At 50.2% G+C, this 20,765-nt stretch overlaps 2 protein-coding genes and 1 long non-coding RNA gene across 4 annotated transcripts; 2 read left to right on the plus strand and 1 right to left on the minus strand.

Annotated features, from left to right (window-relative positions):
- Positions 1–47: 47 nt before the first annotated feature.
- LOC128849310 (uncharacterized) lies at positions 48–2,535 on the plus strand. 2 transcript variants are annotated; one of them, XM_054050612.1, is made up of 2 exons: positions 48–182; positions 1,384–2,535. In XM_054050612.1, the coding sequence occupies exon 2, from the start codon at positions 1,399–1,401 to the stop codon at positions 2,440–2,442; it is 1,044 nt and encodes a 347-aa protein (XP_053906587.1). In that variant the 5' UTR covers positions 48–182; positions 1,384–1,398; the 3' UTR covers positions 2,443–2,535. The 2 variants fall into 2 exon arrangements, with proteins under 2 accessions (XP_053906587.1, XP_053906586.1); XM_054050611.1 differs by lacking the exon at positions 48–182 and adding an exon at positions 444–581 and having other exon boundaries at positions 1,384–2,533.
- On the minus strand, positions 616–20,657 carry LOC128849312 (uncharacterized). The gene is made up of 7 exons (XR_008447317.1): positions 20,115–20,657; positions 17,802–19,867; positions 17,444–17,499; positions 16,427–16,543; positions 11,680–12,427; positions 10,577–10,722; positions 616–733 (listed from the first exon to the last, which is right to left on the minus strand). It is a non-coding gene; the product is annotated as an uncharacterized LOC128849312 (long non-coding RNA).
- LOC128849309 (cornulin-like) lies at positions 11,878–14,300 on the plus strand. Its single transcript, XM_054050608.1, has 3 exons — positions 11,878–12,000; positions 12,496–12,655; positions 13,010–14,300. Exons 2-3 carry the CDS (start codon positions 12,518–12,520, stop codon positions 14,243–14,245), a joined length of 1,374 nt encoding a protein of 457 aa, XP_053906583.1. The 5' UTR covers positions 11,878–12,000; positions 12,496–12,517; the 3' UTR covers positions 14,246–14,300.
- Positions 20,658–20,765: the final 108 nt, after the last annotated feature.

Here is a 20,765-nt window from a genome sequence, read left to right on the forward strand (position 1 = left end):
TAATTAGTCAAATAATCCATCGCAGGGCAGAGGCGGAGCAGGTCTGGGTTCACAAAGGATATCTTGTCTGAGTGCCTGGGGCACCTCATCTCCGGAGGCCAAGGCTCTTGATTATACAAGGTGGATCCCAGGTTGAAGTTGGCGTGTCTGCTCACCGTCTTCATTCGCTGATACTGAGCTGGGTGAGTATCTTTGGGATTGCATGGATCTAAGCTTATTCCTGGTGTTAATTCTCTACTACGAGCTGAACAGAATCATTAAGGTTGGAAGAGCCCTCTAAGATCATCCAGTCTGCGTCAGGGAAATAGTTTATTGACTCTCACACCTCCATGGTGATCAGAGTTTGAAGGAGTCGTCATCTTCTTCCTTGGCACTTACTTTGCTGTCATTCCCATGAATGAATGCTCTTCAAAATGCTTCCTGTTGTCTCAGCGCTAAAACACCGTCTCGCTCGCCGAGCGCCTCCACGGCAGGCAGGACTCGAAATTGCCGTGCATCTAGTTATCATCCGAGCGAGGAAGTGACTGCAGCATCGCGTACGGCAGCGGCCAAGGTCACAGATAAGAGCAACTAACCTCACGGTAAGCCCAAGCAAGTCCATCTTTCTTTCACCTGTTTCACCTGTCGCTGCTTTTAGCAACGTTCAAGGTAAGATAGTGATAACTGCATCTCTTGGAGCTGCTGCAAGATGGGGCTTCTTCTATAAGGGAGATCCAGGACAAGGAGAAAAAGCCTGTAAAAGAGAGGGAATTAAGGTGAACTTTATAAACCTGCTGAAAATGTTCATCCACTGCTCTTTACACAAGAAAATGTCGCTGTGGGGAGGTTCTTTGTCAGGGAGTGCAGGAATAGAGTGAGGGGGAACGGTTTGAAGCTGCAAGAGGGGAGATTGCGATGAGAACTTCGGGAGAAACGTTCTCCTGTGAGGGTGGGGAGGCCCTGGCCCAGGTTGCCCAGAGCAGTGGTGGCTGCCCCATCCCTGGAGGGGTTCCAGGCCAGGTTGGATGGGGCTCGGAGCCCCTGAGCCAGTGGGAGGTGTCCCTGCCCATGGCAGGGGTGGGACTGGATGGGCTTTGAGGTCCCTTCCAACCCAAAACATTCTGTGATTCTATGATTAGATGAAAGCGTTTGCTTGAAACCAGATTTTAATAAGAAAAATTGAGTTTGGAAGTTTATACAGAAGAACAGAAATTACCAAACTTCTTTTCCCAAGGAGCACATGCAGCATTTGACAATCAAACAGTAAATGTGATCTCTCTTCTTTATTTCATGACCAAATTGTGGCACAAACAGCAAGCATCCTCCTGAAGAGCTCACCAGGCAAGAGACTGAAAAAGCTGATACTTGGGGTTAATAGACACCAAACTATGCTTTTTCTTTCAGCTTTCCAAGTGCAAGATGTCCAGCCAGTGCAAGCTGCCCTGCCTGCCCCCTCCTGCCTGCAAAGAGGAGGCTGCACACACTGACATTTGCTCCTCACAGTGCGCCGTGGTGGACCTGGGCACCTGCTCCCTACAGGACATCCACCGCTGTCCTGAACCGACTTCCCAGGTGGACCCTTGTCTATGTCAGAGTGCAGCCGCCTACACGGATGCTTGCCCTCAGGTTGGGTCCACCTGCTCACCTCCTGCTGTCCCCGTGCCCGGGGACTCCTGCTGCCCTGAGCATGAAGCTGCCTGTGACTCCTGTTCATCCACCTGTGCAGGTGCTGTCGCATGCCCGGCAGCGATCTCCTGTGACTCCCCTCAAAGCAAGGGAGGGGCCAACTTCCCACTCCAACCCACAGCCTTGTCAGTGGAGCCCTGTGACCCTGAGATGGTCAAGACCGGTGTGGAGACCTTCCCCATGCAACATCCGATCTCAGCAGTAGATCCCTGCACCCTCGAGACAGATGGGACCTGTGCGAAGACATTCCCCTTCCAGCACGTAATCCCAACAGTGGAGCTCTGTCCCCCTGACATAGCTGGGACGCGTGTGGAGATCTTCCCCCACCAGCAGACAATCTCACCAGTGGAGCCTTGCATTCCTGAGACAGCTGGAACCTGCATGGAAAACATCCCCTTGGAGTACTCAGTCTCAACTGTGGAGCCTTGCACCCTCGAGATGCTCGAGACCCCTACAGAGGAGCTCTGCTGTCCTCAGGATGTAATCATCAGTGATCCCTGTCTCAAGCAATCCTCGGTTCGGTCCTCAGATCCCTGCACATCCCAAAGTGTGATTTGTGCAGAGCTGTGCGTGCCCCAGAGCACCGCGGAACCCACGGAGACGTGCACGCCCCAGAGCACTGCGGGATCTGGAGACACCAGCTCTGCCAAGGGCACAGCCAAGGGTGCCGGCGCCTCCCCATCCCCGCGACTCCCTTTCCGCCTGAACACCAGCACTGCTGCCATCGTGGAGCGGTGCCTTTCCAGGTGTCAAAACTGGTTGCGAGGCAAGAAGTAAGAGTAGAACCAGTGGGCACACAGAGAAGAAGTCTCCTTGCACAAATGAGACCTCCTCTGGTGAGTCTCTTGTTTTCTCTCTTCAACAAGAGAGAAAATTCCTTCATCTTAAATAAAAAATACTTTTCAATCATCTGCTAATTATGGCATTTATTTTTATTGCCTAATAGTAAACGCAATAATAATGGCAAAAGAGCAATATGAGTTTTAATTGCTTTCAGAGACGCGTTTCATCGTCTTCAACCTTTTCCCTTTCTACATATAAATAACTACTTTCATAATCTGTCTTAAATTCAGTTATGATTTTGCCTTTGGGTTTTCTATTCTCTTTTTTTGATGGTCTTTTTGACTGAAATTTTTATGAGAATATTGAGAAAAGTAGCTGGAAGGCATCATTTTAGCATAGCATGAGAGAGGTCTTTTAAGGAGATATAAAACAACAGACGGCATTCAGGGTGAAGAAAGAGCAAACGCTGAATAGAAAGAAGTTGCAGAAAACACCAGGAGAAGAATAATGCTGAGAAAAGGGAGTTTGGTTGCACAATGCCCAGATGACCACTGGGCACAACCCTTTATAATTAAAAGTTTTCGCCACATAACATCTTTCCCTGGAACCAGGGCTGTATCTCCAGCTATTAGCAGCAACCTGATGCAGTAGATGGATAAAAAGGCTATAGAAAGACCAAGGGGAGGAGGATATGGCAATTATCCCTGCAGCTGCCTGGTGTGTGATTGATGGATCATCTGATATTTCTTCCCAGCAGCCCTATCAGACTCGATGGGACCATCCAGAGGTCCCAGTGGCTGCTCTTTGCTGATACGGCAGTTTGCTGTCACTGCAAGAAAAGCCCAATCTAGCTCAGGGCAGCCTGGAAAAATGACGAGAGCCAGACCCTGGGCACCCTAGAGAGGAGAAGGCTCCACAGAGATCTCCTAGAGCAGCTTCCAGTGCCTCACCAGTCTCAGAGTAAAGAAATTCTTCCTTATGTCCAGCCTAAATCTGCCCTGGTGTCCTGTGCGGGGACAGGAGTTGGACTCAATGACCCTTGTGGGTCCCTTCCAACTCAGGACATTCTATGATCCCAGCACATTTGACTTTCAAACACCCATCTACTGATGCTCAGAGTTCGTTGGCATCATCCCAACTGCTTCTGAGTGCTGACCAACAGCAATAAAATAAAACCTGAAGACTGAGCCGTTTCCTCCAGCCGGGCAGCAAGGAAATGAGTTTCCCTAAGTGTAAGGGTGCATCAAGACCCAGGTGAAGGTTTCTTTAGCTGTTTAAAGGACTCCACATCCCACCCAGGGCCGCAAGTATGTTGTATTTAGATGAAAACTAAACCTAGAAAAACTTGTCCTCAAGTTTTTTGTGTCAGCCGTAATTTCAGCAAGTGTTTCTTGGGGTTTGAGCCCCTGATCCAGCAGAAGGTGTCCCTGCCCATGACCAGGGGGTAGAACTGGATGGTTTTCAAGATCCCTTCCAACCCAAACCATTCTATGATACTTCAGTCAAGCAACCTGGGGCAGGGCTGGTCTTTGCGGCTATGTCACAGTGCCCTGATTCCAGTCCCAGTGCTGCAGGTAAAGTAGCAAAGCAGGAGGAGGACCAGATCCAGTTAGATCCTTTCACTGGTCCGTGTTATCTCGGGATCTACTATGTTTGCATCTCAAAACTCAGGAAAAGGAGGCTGTTCATTGCCTTCCCCCAGCACTTCATTCCTTTTGCCGGTTCTCATGTTCCCCTTACCGTGATCTCTTCTCCTCACTCATCTGTCATTATTCCTGCCTTGTGACACCTCTTCATCATCAGGGTGGAGTGTAATTGGTACAGCTGGAAGACAGGCATCAGGTGTGATTGCGGTGTTCCTAACGTATCATCTAGTCATTTATCCCTTTCCTGTAAGAGAGGAAGGAAAGGGGAAAACACCTGCCAAGCTGGGTTTGTCCAAAAAGAAGTCAAAGATCTCATTTCTCAGGCACGGCCAACAAGGCTGAGAGGTTGCATATGGACGTCTCAGCTGGAACTGAGATGAAGGACCACAAGCAGCATCCCCACGGGTGGCATGGAACCAGGTGAGTCATTTTAGGAAGCCAGTCCTTCGGAGCAGGTCAGCTGCTGCCTGTCTGCACTGGTGAGCAGTGCCAGTCTGGAGTCCACATTCTCCTGGCCTGAATCATCATCTCCATTGGGTATTCCAGGCACAGGGAGGAGACTGAGAAGCCCAGATAAAATGAGCATCTCCCACCCTTAGAGGTCCGCACCCCTTAGCACATCCAAGTAACTCTTCAAAACACACGTGAGCTACACTATACAAAAATAACACATCCAGTCATTGTCACATCAGCTCTGAATTCCCAATTTCTTCATCCTAGTTCCCCCCCCTCTGCTTTTGAGGCTCAGCAGGGGAGATTCTGCCCCTCTATTCCTCTCTCATGAGACCTCATCTGAAGGATTGTGTCCAATTCTTTAACATAAGGAGGAGACAGAGCTGTTGGAAAGGGTCCAGAGGAGGCTACAAGGATGATCCGAGGGCTGGAGAACCTCCTGTATGAGGAAAGGGTGAGAGAGTTGGGGTTGTTCAGCCTGGAGAAGAGAAGGCTCCGAGAAGAACTTAGAGCAGCTTCCAGTGCCTGAAGGGGCTCCAGGAAAGCTGGAGAGGGGCTGTTCATAAAGGCTGTGGGGATGGATGAGGGGGAATGGGGATAAACTGGAGAGGGGAAGATTTAGACTGGGCATAAGGAAGAATTCCTTCACTCTGAGAGTGGTGAGACTCTGGCCCAGGGAAGCGGTGGCTGCGCCGTCCCTGGAGGGGTTCCAGGCCAGGTTGGATGGGGTTTGGAGCCCCTGATCCAGTGGGAGGTGTCCCAACCCATGGCAGGGGATTGGGACTGGATGATCTTTAATGTCCCTTCCAACCCAAACTATTCTATGATCCTACGATCTCGTAGGGCTCAGGACCAGGTGACTTCTGCCCTACTGGCTCCATTTTGCATAGGGCACATCTCTAAACCAGCACAAATCCGTCAGAGCAAGAAGCTCCTGAGAACGGTTGGGAGGCTGCCAGAACCCAGCACGCATTCCCCTGTGCTCCCTTTTCCAGTGCAAACAGAAATGTTGCTCTTAAACAATGCAGGCCACAGGCAGAACTGGTAGAGCCTGGTTTCCACCCTCTGTCTCAAGTTCAACAGCCCCATGAAGGGAAAACTCATTTGTCCTTTCTACTACAGCAGCATTAACCAACTCTCTCCCGGTTTTCTTGAAACTAGGAGAGCTTTAGCATTTGTTTAAATGATGTCACAGTGTCAAAATCGCTTGCAAATCGTAGGCAAGGATATTAAAACTGGGAGCATAGAAGCTTTACTTCTTGGGAAAGCCAGGCTAAAGAAACATAAACCCCGGTGAGAAATAAAGTAGGTGATTTCCCTGCCTGTACATTGCTGGAAAATAAGGAAAGGAGTGGGTAGGACAGACAGGAGTTGAATTCCTGCAAGCAGCAGAGGTAGCACAGCACAGAAGGTGCATCAGCCTGGCTGTCCGCCGCCAAGCCTGATGCAAGCATCTCCCAGACCCACACTGTTCACCTCATGGAGTGGTGATATGGGCAAGCTCCGTCTCGCCCCAAAGCACCCGCGCCGGTCTTTGGCTCTCAGCCTGACACAACGTCTTATTTCTCCTCAGTGGCACCTTGCCCAGCCAGATCCACTGCACTGTCAGCCCGGCTTTGGTGGGGTTTCTATCAGGTTGCCTTTCCCAACACGTCCTCTCTGCCCTCTTCCACCCTCTGCTCCAGATGATGCTCCTGTTGTCACAGCACAGCCGCCCCTGAGCACTTCTTAGCTGCTTCCTCTCCACCTGCCCTCGACGGTCACTCCTTCGTGGCCAGAGCTGCTTTTCAGGACAGCAGAATGCAGCTTTCTACCCCAACCAAAGACACTAAACCTGAGACTTTATGCCATAGCCCAAAATTGCAGCTTCCTGCAAGAATGAGTTCGCAAAAGGAAAGAAATTCTCCCGCTGATGGGCTGGGCAGTGAGGAAGCTAACGGACAAAGGCACTGAAATTGTCCCCACCACCAAGGGGAGCCGCTGAAATGAGTGCAGCTCATGACTCACTCCCACCACGGCCACAAGACGTGACTCACGCCTGCGCCAAACCCTCACCTTTCGAGTGGAATAAGATAGCAGAGACCACGATGGAGCCAACTGCCCTGTTGTCCCATCCCATCCCATCCCACCCGTTGACAGCACTGGAAGAAGACAGCAAGCTGTGTGGGTGCACAGGTGAACGTCCGCTGCCTCCATCCCTGCCTGGGGTCCCCACACATGGCAGGAGAAATGTTCCAAGCTCAGGATGATAGAGCAGGGGAAGAAAATCAAAGAGGAGTGGTTGCAGCCAGGCTGCTACACCCGCCCAGCCTCTCAGCACTGCCACAAAAGCTGGGTCAGGGTCAGAGCTCTGCCCAAATGATGATTTTCCAAAGCTAAACCCCGTGGTAGGATCAGAGATGCATCTGAGAGAGGTTTGGGTGGAGATCTGTCGGGAGAAACGGCGTCGCGGTTGTGACACCAAACCAGGTGTGTCTGTGCATTCACACACTTGGCTCAGGTGCCCCAGCGAGCGCGCACACGCGTGACCGTGCGCGTACACACAGAGCGTCCTCTGGTGGTGCACTGCGTGGGAAGGCAGGAGGACATCTCCTGCTGGAGAAGTTGAAAGGCAAGGAACGTACAAGGCAACATCAAAGCTCACTTTCTCTCACCAGGAGTCCTCAACACAGGGAGGACATGGAGCTGTTAGAGCGAGTCTAGAGGAGGTCATGGAGATGATCTGAGGGCTGGAGAACCTCCCAAAGACAGGCTGAGAGAGTTGGGGTTGTTCAGCCTGGAGAAGAGAAGGCTCAGAGGAGACCTTAGAGCAGCTTCCAGGACTGAAGGGGCTCCAGGGAAGCTGGGGAGGGGATCTGGATCAGGGAGGGCAGGGAGAGGACGAGGGGAACAGTTTGAAGCTGAAAAGGGGGAGATTGAGATGAGATCTTGGGTAGAAATGTTTCGCTGGAAACAAAATGGAAGCAATGGAAGCAAAACACACACCTGTTGGAGTGAGATCAGAGGAGGTCATGGAGATGTTCCAAGGGCTGGAGAACCTCCCATACAAGGGCAGGCTGAGAGAGTTGAGGTCGTTCAGTCTGGAGAAGAAAAGGCTCCAGGGAGACCTTAGAGCAGCTTCCAGGATTTAAAGGGGCTCCAGGAAAGCTGGGGAGGGGCTTTGGATCAGGGAGGGCAGTGATAGGATGAGGGGGAATGGGTTTCAGCTGAGAGAGGGGAGATCAAGTTGAGATCTTAAGGAGAAATGTTCTCCTGAGAGGGTGGGGAGGCCCTGGCCCAGGTTGCCCAGAGCAGTGGTGGCTGCCCCATCCCTGGAGGGGTTCCAGGCCAGGTTGGATGGGGTTTGGAGCCCCTGAGCCAGTGGGAGGTGTCCCTGCCCATGGCAGGGGTGGGACTGGATGGGCTTTGAGGTCCTTTCCAACCCAAACCATTCTATGGGGCATCCACGACTTCTCTGGGCAACATCTGCGATAACCTGTGCCCTTTTGTGAGTTCTGGGGTACAAATGCAAAGGAAGAGTTTAATTAAGTTCTCCGTAAGGATAATTAATATATGTATTAAAACAGTCTCCAAACAAGAAAAGTATCCTCAAAAGCTTTGTTTCAGCCAAGGGAACAATTCCTAATTTTAATTGTGGGATTATTCAAACGCAGAAAGAGACTTCGAGATATTAAAGGCATTGCTAGTTGGCTTTCCGTGCGTTACCGCAGGGAGCCTTGGAATCCAATTATCTCTGAAGAAATATGCTAAATTTGCTCATTAACATGTAAAAAAGTGGAAACGTATTAGAGTAAAACTGCTGTGTTACACTTCTTAATGTCACAAGGAATTAGTAATAAAAAAGGTTGCAACAGAAATAACTTGCTGAAATGCCTGGGTAGCATAGGAAAATAGAGCATTTTATTCCAATTAACTTAATTCCTGATAATAACATAGATGGAGTGATAAAACTCACTGTATAATGGGCTCCAGCCTTCGGGAGGTTTAAGAATCGTGCTTCGTGTATGGAACGAGGCAAGAAAAAGCCTGAACCTCAGTGTAAACTGCCCTCAGCTCTCAGCAGGCAAAAGAAAGAAGGAAAGAGCAGTGAGGAAAGTCAAAGGAGTCACGCTGGGAAGGCAATAATGACAGATAAACCTTTGGGTCCCATGGCTGCAGAGCGCAGGCACTAACCAGGCGTTTACTTTTTCTTTTAACCTCTCCAAGCTCCATCCCTTGGAGCCTTCCAGCTCTACAAACCCCATATTTAAGTGCTTTCTCACAATGAGCCTTCCTAGCAGCGCTTTCCCTCCTTCCGCAGCCCTAACCTCCGCTTCTGCTCTTCCCTGCTGAGCAGGAACAATCGGAATCGGGCAGGAATAAACAGTAATTTCTTGCTTTGTTTGTTATTGAGAAACCTGATCGCTCTGACCTAACTCCCACCCCCTGAGCCTCAGACCTTAAATACCCCAAAGTCCTACCACCACCATCAGTTCATCACACACACCTCGACGGCCGGCGATGTTTGTTCTAAGCCCCCTTTCTCTCCCTTCCTTCTTCTGCTTCGACATTTCCTACCCCTATAATCAAGAGGCTGAGTGATTCTCCAGATCCTCGAGGTCTTCGAGAGGAAAATAACCCTGGGCTATCAGTTTTCTAGCTATGTCTCCAATGATATAGGGCAGGTTTAGGCTGGATATTGAGGAAAAGTCCTTTCCTGAAGGGAGGTGAAGGCCTGGCAGAGGCTGCCCAGGGTGGTGGTGGAGTCATTGTACCTGGAGGGGTTCTGATGTTTGGACCTCATGAGCTCAGAGATGTTTTCAACCCTCAATGGTTCTATGATTCTAACGATGCCTTCCCAGCACGAGCAAGGCTTTGAAGGTCTTGGGGTGCCTGGGAATCTCCAACTGTATGTGGCATGGCCTTGGAGGCTCTTGATTCCTTTTGGTATCGGACAAAATGGCAGAGGAGTTGGAACTGGATGATCTTTAAGGTCCCTTCCAACCCAAACTATTCTACGACTCTATGAAAAACAGAGAAATTGGAGCTCAAGGTTCAGTTCAGCCTAAGGCATCACAAGTGAAGTGTATTAAGTGATTGGGCTCTGCTGGAAGAGTAGTTATGGGGATAAAGAGCAGCACGAACGCTGCCCCTCTGTTGCCAAGGAGCTCCCAGGATAATCTGCTTCATTCCAAACTGAAAAGACCTCCGAGCCCCATCCTAATCCTGTTCAAAGCCCCCCCAGCATCACTGCAAACCAGGTGGGAGCTTGTGCAGAGCTTCCCCTCCTATTTCACAGCTCTCAAGGCAACACCACGTAAGCACAAGTCTTGGAAGCCTCACAAGTCTCTCTGCTCCATGAATTCAACATCATTTATTGCAACCTCTGCTAAAAGCGATGCTTTTCTCTCCTGTTCTACAACACTTTTAACTTCTTCACATATCATTAGACCCTCTGACCTTTTCAGCTTCATAAAGAACGTATGAAATCCTGTACAACACAACCCTCTTATTGTCTACAAGAGGAGAAACCGCCCTGCTCAGGGTCTGGGTGGTTTGACAAGAAATAATTTCAGCGAGAGCATCCTAAATCCTTCTGTCTCTCCAAACAGCCCCAGTAACTGCCCCCCACCCTCACCGCAGCTTAATGAGAAGGGCAGCGGTTGATGTGCCACACGTTAGGGGAAAGTGGTGCACATCCGTGCAAGTATGAGAGAAAAGGGGATAAAAATCAAAAGGTTCTGCCCAGATCATGGCTCTTCCCCAGGCTCTGCCCACTTGGCTGATGGAAGAACTTCTTCATGGCACTCGGGATTCAAACCATGACGTATTAGAAACCGTTCAGCTGAAAGAAAAAGCTTCAGACAGAAGCAACCAGAGAAAAAGGACCCTTGACCTCAGCACAGCCAGAGGACGAGGCAGCTGCAAAGCCCTCCTGACCCTGCAGTTGCTCAGTTATCTCCCCCAAACCCTTCCACACATCCAGAGAAGCGCGGCCAGAAGGGAGGGAGGGGATTCTGCCCCTCTGCTCCTCTCTGGTGAGACCTCACCTGGAGGGTTGTGTCCAGTTTTGGAATCCTCAACACAAGAAGGAGATGGAGCTGTTGAAATGGGTCCAGACGAGGCTCCAAGGATGATCAGAGGGCTGGAGAACCTCCTGTACGAGGACAGGCTGAGAGAGTTGGGGTTGTTCATCCTGGAGGAGAGAAGGTTTCAAGGACAGCTTAAAGTGACCTTCCAGTACGTGAAGGGGCTCCAAGAAAGCTGGAGAGGGGCTGTTCACAAAGGCGGTTGTGGTGGTAGAACAAGTGGGAACGGGGATAAACTGGAGAGGGGCAGATTTAGACTGGACATGAGGAAGAATTTGTTCACCATCAGAATATTATCATAGAATCACAGAATGGGTTGAGTTGGAAGGGACCTCAAAGCCTGTCCAGTCCCACCCCTGCCACGGGCAGGGACACCTCCCACTGGCTCAGGGGCTCCAAACCCCATCCAACCTGGCCTGGAACCCCTCCAGGGATGGGGCAGCCACCACTGCTCTGGGCAACCTGGGCCAGGGCCTCCCCACCCTCACAGGAGAACATTTCTCCTTAAGATCTCATCTCAATCTCCCCTCTTGCAGCTCAAACCTGTTCCCCTCATCCCATCCCTGCCCTCCCTGATCCAGAGCCCCTCCCCAGCTTTCCTGGAGCCCCTTTCCCTAGGAGAGCACTTTCCTATCGCTCCGCATTCGGAGCAGCTGTGGGTGATAGAGGGGCAGCACAGGAAGATACAACATTTATTTTCCTAAGCGAGCGGCAATAAGTGCATTGAGACCTGTGGGGGTCCCAGTTAACCCCCTGGGCCCCAGTACGGTGCCCTCACCCACAGGATATGGGGCTGCAGCAGGGATTGGTGCTGGGCACTTGGTGGCACTGTTTGAAAAGGATTCCTCGCTCTGTGCCAGAGCCGGGAGAGGGAGTTTCTGGCAGGAATCATTAATCTTGGCATCACAATAGCCTCATTTTTCTTCCTTTGTTTTCTTTTCTCTTTATTCACCGTGCAAGCACTCCCAGGAGATCTCCTCCCCTGCATGTCAGTCACCGAGGATCTCCTGCTCACAAAACACGTTTGCCAAACACAAGAGAGCTGGGTGTTGCTTAGGTATTACCTTAAATTAAATCCTCCGGGGGTAAAAATAGCTTTTTCTGTTAAATTCCTCTGAAATGGGTCTGCAGGTGGGGCAAGCTTTCGGAAGGGTCACGCGTTAACTCCAGAGCAAAGCACCAGAGCAGAAGTTAATGAGAAAGAGCGAAACTGAAGACAGAGGCATGACAATGTAATTGGGTGGGAGATGTTTTTGGTCGCCCTGCTGGAGGGGTGTCTCCTCTGGAAGATGCAGGCTTTGATCCTGAGCTGTATATAAGACCGCCAAGAGCTGACCTGCTCCACACCGCACTCCTGAAGCTCGACGCTCTTGCTTCTCGCCCAGGTAAGCCTGGACAAGCGTTTGACACCATCTGACTTTGCTACCAGAAGGCGCTTCAAGCCATGAGGATGGCCCTGGAGCTGCCACTGCTGAGCTCTCCTAAAGCAGAAGAATGATAATCAAAGAGATCTGGAATTACACTATTCCACGGTTTGTTAGAGACAACCTCATCCACAGCTTTGCTCCAGAGAAAGCCAGATGGGTTTTTTTCTCTCTCCTCTCTTACCGTAGGCCCTCAGCCTTTCAGCTTTCACCTCTCCAGCCTTCACACTCTGCCATCTCTGCAGCCCAATTTTCAGATTCGTATTCCTTTGAGATCCTTCTTCCTCTCTCTTTTGCTTCCCTTATTCTGCTTCATTTTATCTGTGCCCTTCTCCACCTCTTCTTTCTCTCTCTGCCTGCCCAGCTGCGTTGTTTAAGAGTAACTCAGCTGAAAACCAAGCAAACAAACAAACAAACAAACAAACCCTTTTTTTTTCGGTCTGCTTTTTCTCGCAGGCTGCCTCAGTTTTGCAGGGAGATGGCCCAGCTCCAGGAAAACATCGACGGCGTGGTTGCCGTTTTCTGCGTGTGCACCAGAAGCGACGGCAGCCGCAGCCCCCTGAGCAGGGAGGAGCTGAGGCGGCTCATCGAGCAGAGCTTTGCGGATGCGATGGAGGTGAGGATCTGGTCTTGCAGCTGGCGCCTACCATGGGTTTGCCTTCTGGCTGCAGGGCTGGGATGGCAAGTGCAGCGGGGTGGGTAAAGCCATGCACTCCTGTGTGGGCGTACAGGACACCTGCCTCCCTGGGAAAGGCACAGATGCCTTCAAAAGCCCGGGATGTGCAGGGAAGACGAGAGGCTATTCATCCTCCCAGTGCCAGCAGTGTGGATTGCTCAGTGCGGGGAGCAGTATGAGCCCCAGTGGAGGCTGCCGCGGGGCTGGATTTCTGCCCTAAGACAGCATGAGTGCTCCTAGAGACACGGCACAAATGGCTCACGAGATTTGCCAAACCCATTTGTCTCTTTACAGAACCCCCAGGATCCCAAAACCATCAAGAAGGTGTTGTGCTTCCTGGATGATGACAGCAACTGCAGGGTTGACTTCAGCGAGTTGCTCAGCCTGGTTTTCCGCGTGGCCAAGGCTTGTTACAAGCCGCTCCAGCAGCATCAGGCGCTGGAAGATGGTCTAGAGCCAAGAGCGCAGGAGAAGGCAGGCGGAGAGCAGCCGCTGAGGGCATACACAGTGGGGAGGGTCTCAAGGAACCAGGAGGTCCCTGAGCAGGGTGTGAACAATCAGGTCCAGGACCCAGAAAACGATCAAACCCAGGAGGATGAAATATCAAAGAGGGACCAGGACAACCATCAAACCCAGGAGGATGAAATATCAAAGAGGGACCAGGACAACCATCAAACCCAGGAGGATGAAATATCACAGAGGGACCAGGACAATCATCAAACCCAGGAGGATGAAATATCAAAGAGGGACCAGGACAACCATCAAACCCAGGAAGGTGAGACATCAAAAGAGCACCAGGACACCCATCAAACTGAGGATGAGATATCAAAGCAGGACCAGGACAACCATCAAGCCCAGGAAGATGAGACATCAAAGCAGAACAGGGACATCCATCAAACCCAGGAGGGTGAGACATCAAAGCAGGACCCAAACAACCATCAAACCCAGGAGGGTGTGACACCTGAGCAAGACCAGGACACACGTCAGGATGATAGGACTGAAGAACCAGAAGGGGATCCAGAGAGAGGTGAGAGTGTGGACACTGCAACCCCAGAGAAGGAAAGAAATACTGATAAAGCTGAAGAGTCTGAGACACCAAAAGAGGACCCAAAAACCCATCAAGCCAAAGAAACTGAGGCACCAGGACAGGGTTCAAACAACCAGCAGAGTCCAGAGACAGAGCCAGCAGAACAGAACCCGAATTATCCCTCTGAGACACAAAAAAGAGACCCAAGCAACAAGACCCAGGTCTGCGAGGCTCCTCAGCAGGACCCCAACCCCAACAACACCCAGAAGCTGCTGCCCCCACAGCAGGGTTCAGGCCCCCACTGGGATCCGAAACCCCAGGGTACACACGATGACCCATCTTTCTACCCTCTCCCGGAATCCAAGGTGCTGGAGCAGGAACACAGTGAGGCAGAGGCTCCATCCTGTCCAGCCCGACAGCAAGAAGATGCTCATCACCAAAGACAACCCACTATGCAGCAACAGTTCCTGCAGTCTCTGTATCAGTGGCCACTACAGCAGTAAAGGCTGGAACAAGCTCTGAGGTGTGGTTGTTGCCCCCTGCAAGGTACTTTTGGTGCTATCCCACTCTTTTTTTGGAAATTTTTTTTCCATTTCTCTTTGTCATGTCTTGTCCAATTCTTTCTTAACCCTGGGCTTCACACCCTGGTTTGTACCGAGCTCTGCATGACTGGAGACCTTCCCTCTTACTCTGCATTTAAGCCGCCTCCACCTGTGTAAGCAAAGCAATAAAACTAAAGGCAAAACAGCACAGTGTCCTCGTGTGTTGCAAGTGTGCCCTCAGCCCGGCTCTGGGCAAAGAGAATCACAGAATGGTTAGGGTTGGAAGAGACTTTAAAGTCCATTCTGTTCCACCCCTGCCACGGGCAGGGACACCTCCCACTGGATCAGGGGCTCCAAGCCCCATCCAACCTGGCCTGGAACCCCTCCAGGGATGGGGCAGCCACCACTGCTCTGGGCAGCCTGGGCCAGGGCCTCCCAAACCTCACAGTGAAACATTTCTCCCCAGGATCTCACCTAAATCTCCCCTCTTTCATCTTAAAAGCATGAGGACCTCAGTGTCCATCCCTTCCGGGACCCTCAGCCAGGTTGCTCCAGTGCAGGCAGAGCAGTGGCTGCAGAGAGGGAGGTTTGTCTTGGGGGTGGAAAGGAGCTGCCTTTGCAATTTAGCCGAACTGAATCAATTGCTCCCGGCAGGAAGGGATGTGACATCCCCACAAGAAACCTCTTCAGAGAGGGCAGAAGTCTGGATTAACACAACCGACCTGAACAGATCCCTCACAGCATCCATCTGCTCCGGGCATTTTTCATTGTCTGCAGTGAAAAGAATAAACAGCTGCTTAACACGGAGTGGGAGGGATTTGTCCTGTTTAACCTCATTTGTTAATGATCTCAGAAGCAAGGGGGATGTCGAGCATGCTATGAAGATCAAAAAGCCCTATTAGCTAGAGAAGTCTCCTAAGGAAGGAGGGGAGATATATCAAACAGCAGGTCGAGGGAGGGGATTCTGCCCCTCTGTTGCTCTCTGGGGAGACCTCGTCTGGAGAGTTGTGTCCGGTTCTGGAATCCTCCGCAGCAGAAGGACATGCAGCTATTGGAACGAGTCCAGAGGAGACCATGGAGATGATCTGAGTGCTGGAGAACCTCCCGTACGAGGACAGGCTGAGAGAGTTGGGGTTGTTCAGCCTGGAGAAGAGAAGGCTCCGGGGAGATCTTATAGTGACCTTCCAGTGCCTGAAGGGGCTCCAGGAAAGCTGGAGAGGGGCTGTTCATAAAGGCTTGTGGTGGTGGAACGGGGATAAACTGGAGACGGGCAGTTTTAGGCTTGATATAAGGAAGAATTTCTTCACCATGAGGGTGGTGAGGCCCTGGCCCAGGTTGCCCAGGGAAGCTGTGGCTGCCCCATCCCTGGAGGGGTTCCAGGCCAGGTTGGATGGGCCTTGGAGGCCCTGAGCCAGTGGGAGGTGTCCCTGCCCACGACAGGAGGTTGGAACTGGATGATCTTTAAGGTCCCTTCCAACCCAAACTATTCTATGATTCTAAACACAGGAAAAATAACGATTTGGGTACATCCGCTCCCAGCAACAGCTAGGAGGGCAGAGATAAAAGCAAACCATGCAGTGCAGAGACGTGCAAACCATGCAGTGACAGAGCCCCGTTCCGACTCAGATTCAGCTCAGGGTAGCAGGTCCTCAGCCACTGGGCCAGACGTGCACATAGGAATGCGGATAACTCTGAAGGCGTGAGCAACCTGGTGAAATCTGTGGGGTTTATTAGGGGGTTTGGACATGCTGGACCACCAGGCAGGTCAAGGACTTGGCATCCCGCAGGGAGGGTGATGCTCAGCCTGTTTTTCCCCATGCTATCTTTCACTTGCAACCTATCAGCGAGATCAGCCCACAATAAATGCATCCGCACCTCCTGCTCTGTGGCCGGTGACAAGCAGCACGCCGAGACCTCACTGGAAAATAAAACGTCATTCCTCTGGGACACCCTGGAATTTCACAAGTTGGGAAGTGCTGAATCAGAAAAAGCAGCATTTCAAAACTGGCCCCAGCACACATATCACCAGAACGGGCTGGTTTAAAAGCGCTAAGATCAAAATTAAGTATATTAGGCACAAAGGAAGACACAGTCTGCTCTACTACTGATAAAATACATCAGCAAAACCAGGTTCTGACCCACCTCGTGATGGCCGTGACATGGAATAGGAGATTCACGACTTAAATTTCATCAGTCGAAACCCCATTCCATCTGAAGCATTCCTCCAAACATTACATTTTCCAGAGAATTCCATTTCTCCTGTAAAAATAGGTCTCAATTAGAGGTTTGTCCAATAGCTTTTTGCTTCTTATCATCTCTGGTTTAAGGTCTAAAAGGACCAGACCCAATCATTCCCCTGGTACAAAGGCAGGTACCAAGCCCTGTTAGGGATGTGTCGATCATATTCTGAATAACACAATTTTTCCCATCGGGATTTGAAGTTAAGAGGGGTTTTTTGGTTCATTTTAAGTAGAACATGAAAATTATCCTGCTGACACAACAATCTGTCTAAGAGTCCTGCAAGCCTGGGAGGTGTTGGAAGAGAAAAGGTCTTTTCTACACCTCACGAGGAATCCGGTTCCTCTAAGATTCAATGCACCAGAAGTTTAGTCACCCTATGTGTAACCTATAACGAGTGATAGGACGAGAGGAAATGGCCTCAAATTGCGTCAAGGGAGGTCTAGATTGGATGTTATGAAAAATTTTGTTACTAAAGGAGTGGTGAAGCACTGGAAGAAGCTGCCCAGGGCAGTGGTGGAGTCTCCATCCCTGGAAGTGTTCAAAGAACATGCAGACGTGGCGCTTGTGGCGATGGTTTAGTTGACACGTTGGGGTTGGTTTGATGGTTGGACTGGATGAGCTTAGAGGTCTTTTCCAACCTTAATGATTCTATGAGTCTATATAAACAGCGACAGGGATGGGCGAAGAATTGGGCAAGAGACCCTCTTAGGTAACAGCTTTTAAAAACCCAAGTCCTGTCTTATGAAAACATCTTCAGAGACAACAAAGCCCTGGATTAAAAGGGGCTTCAGCGCTGCCAAGTACGTGCTTTGAAACTCATTGCTTTGGCCTTGGAATGGCAGTAAAGCACAAGAAAGCTGCCAAACAGGCCAACGTGCTCACGGCCGTAACACCCCATCCCTTTTCCTGCCCCCATACCCGATCTCTGCGCGATGGCTCACGTGGCAACCGACCGTCCTGCGCTGCCCCAGCCCCTGCGGGGGGGATTACAGACTGTTATAGGACACTAAGCCGCACTGTGATACTCTAATTTTAATAATAACTCCAATCTACCATAAAATTACAGTTTCCCAAGGGTATCATTATGGCACAGGTGGGGTATAATTTGCACGAGTATAATTTAATCCTGAAAAAAAGCTCAAAAATGAAGTAGGGTTGGTAACAATCCTTCGTACGCACTTGTATGAGTATCCCCAAGGTGTTACCAGCACTAATTAATTAGGCTCCTACACCCAGGATGATCTTACCTTACAGATGGGCCAGATGAGCCACTCACCCAAGGCTGCGTGACAAGTTCATGCTCCAAAGGCTCGCTGCAATGTCTCCGTCACGCTTGTCAAGGCACCGTCCTCCCTCCAAACCCAAAAGCAGGGGCCCAATCGGCACGACTGGTATCTCCCTTATTTGCTCTGTGAACTGGGAGCATTCGAGGTGAATAAAGGAATCGGTCTCTAATTAATTTAATGTTAAAAGCTTAAAAAAAAAAGAGAAGATCATAGAGGTAATTACAGCAAAATCTGCCTACGGCAACCAGATGAAGCTTCAACATGAATCGACCTCTCAGCAGAGAGGTTTCTGCTTATATTTGTAATTAAAGATCAAGTAAATTCGAAATGAAAGTCATTCGTGGAAGGCAGTTAATACAAAAAATATTTGGTCTTGATTTTTCTCAACGACAAGTCATTGAACAGATGCGTTCTTGTATGGAAATTCCCTTTGTAGACCATTATAAAACGTTCTGCTTATGGTTGGGTTTACCAATGAAGTCTTGAATAATATAACAAAAAGGTTCCTTAATAAGAAGTTATCAAAACTATAACACTCTACAAGGATGCCGCACAAACTGAGGTCTGGAGGATTTCAGGATCTAGTGGGACATGTCCCTGTCCGTGGCAGGGGAGGTGGAACTGGATGATCTTTACGGTCCTTTCCAAGCCAAACTATTCTAGGATTCTATGATTCTATGATCTCACCCGTTTTTGTCGCACTTAAGTTTTCCTCAGTCCTTCTCCAAGCAAAAACCAACCCCAAATCCAATTGACCTGAAGGAACTCCGCAAAAATCAAATGAAAATAAGCTCTGTTATGATGGTTCTGAGCTCATGGGCTACACAGAGCCCAACTGTCCCCGATGTACTTGCAGTGAGCTCTTCAACCATCAGTGTTTCCATCCTCATCCTCAAAATCTCGCTCTCGGACTATTTTCATTGTGTTATTAGACAAATATCAATTCATACCTACAAAGATAGACATTTATGTAAAAATACACCCTCCCATTAATGGATATCTACATTTTACTGCCACTTTATGTTTTTTAAAGTCTGAAATACAATCAGCTTGTAAAAGTACTTTACAGTCGGGATTAGGTGGAACCAGCCAGTGCCTGAATTGCCACATGGCAACTGCTATTTCTGGGTTAAAATGATAGGTAAGGGGATGATAAGTTAAATAACCCGTTTGAGGACGTGAAGGTGCAGCTGGGCTTGGCCAAAAGATGAATCAGGACAACGTCCACAAAGGGGTGTCTCCTTTCTGTAGTTCCATCAAGGACCCTATAAAAGCACTGGTGTCCTCCGACCAATTCGCACGGCTTCACAGGAATCCCACTTGATCCCATTGGTGATTTGGGTAAGTCGCCTTGCTGTGCAAGGACATCATCTTTCTCTACGATTCACGTTGGGTGGCACGTCCTTCCTGCCGTGGTATTTTTCTGAGAGGCTTTTGCATTTCTAGCCAGTGAAGATACAGGAAAGCTGGGGAGAGGTTCTTGATCAGGGAGAGCAGAGATGGATGAGGGGTAATGGGGGTGATAATTTTCAGCTGAAAGACGGGAGATTGAGATGACATCTTAAGAAGAAATGTTCTCTTGTGAGGGTGGGGAGGCCCTGGCCCAGGTTGCCCAAAGCAGTGGTGGCTGCCCCATCTCTGGAGGTGTTCAAGGCCAGGTTGGATGGGGCTTGGAGCCCCTGAGCCAGTGGCAGCGGGTTTGGAACTGGCTGGGTTTGATGTCCCTTCCAACCCAAACCATTCTATGAATCTATGGTTCTATTTGTTGATTTGCGTGATTCAGACTCCTCCTCGCTATCATCGTGTGGCCGTGTGTAGAGGCAGCTTTTCTCAAAGGGAAAACAAGAATGGGAGCCAGGTTTTGTGGATGAACAGATTGCAGGAACGTTCTGGTTTTAAGAGAAATGCCAAAGCCCAGGGTTTCATAAGCAGAGGTGTGCGCGTGCGTCCACGGGTACGTACGCGTTATAGAGACAGCAAGGCAGGCACAGCACAGCTTCACCAGCTGCAATCCAAGACCTCAACACCGATGTTCTTGATATCAGGCTCGGGGATCCTGCAAGGAGGAAGGAAGGAGGTGGTTTTTGAGGGTTCCAGACCCAAAGCTCGAAGAGGAGCACTGCTCTCTCTCAAGCAGATCTCACATATGTAGATCTGACCTTGATCTGACAGTTCCCCTCTGGCTGAATCAATTTGCCAATGAACCGATGCTGTGATGAAAGCTTTATCAATTGAGTTGCATTCCTAGTGGTCAGAGGAGCATCGGCCACAGGGTTTTGTTTAACTCCCTGTAAGTACTCTACCTGTCTCTGACCCAGATAGATCTTGTCTCAGGCCATGCCAGCGCTGCGTTAGACGTCCTCTAACCTTGTCCAAAGAAGCCGGTGTGCCTCAGTGCCAGGCAGACATAGCAGCGTGGGTCCTTGAAGAAGTATCTGGTATAGCTCCATGAGGATGGGTTCTTAGGGAAGCTCTTGAGTCACCATCCCCTGTTGCCTCCCTGCAATCCATAAACGCCGGCATCTTGCCATCGCCTATCAAACGTCATTCAAATACTTCAACAGGCAAATTGGAGGACACTCCCCATCCCACTAAAACCCCTAAGCATTTGAATTTCTTCCCAATGCTCTGGCGAAATCGAGGTCGCCATGGCATGGGAGCAGACACACAGCACATCGCACGCAGCATCTTGTTGACACGCACGGTTGGCCTTCTGGGCTGCGAGCAAGTGTTGTCGACATGAGCCAGCAACCTGCGCTCACAGCCCAGAAGGACAACCGTATCCTGAGCTGCATCCAGAGAAACACAGCCAGCAGGGAGGGAGGGGATTCTGCCCATCTGTTCATCTCTGCGGAGACCTCACCTGGAGGATTGGGTCCAGTTCTGGAATCCTTTAACATAAGAAGGAGATGGAGCTGTTGGAATGGGTTCAGAGGAGGCTACAGGGATGATCG

Source organism: Cuculus canorus, chromosome 28, assembly GCF_017976375.1.
Source record: "Cuculus canorus isolate bCucCan1 chromosome 28, bCucCan1.pri, whole genome shotgun sequence".
NCBI lineage: Eukaryota > Metazoa > Chordata > Aves > Cuculiformes > Cuculidae > Cuculus > Cuculus canorus.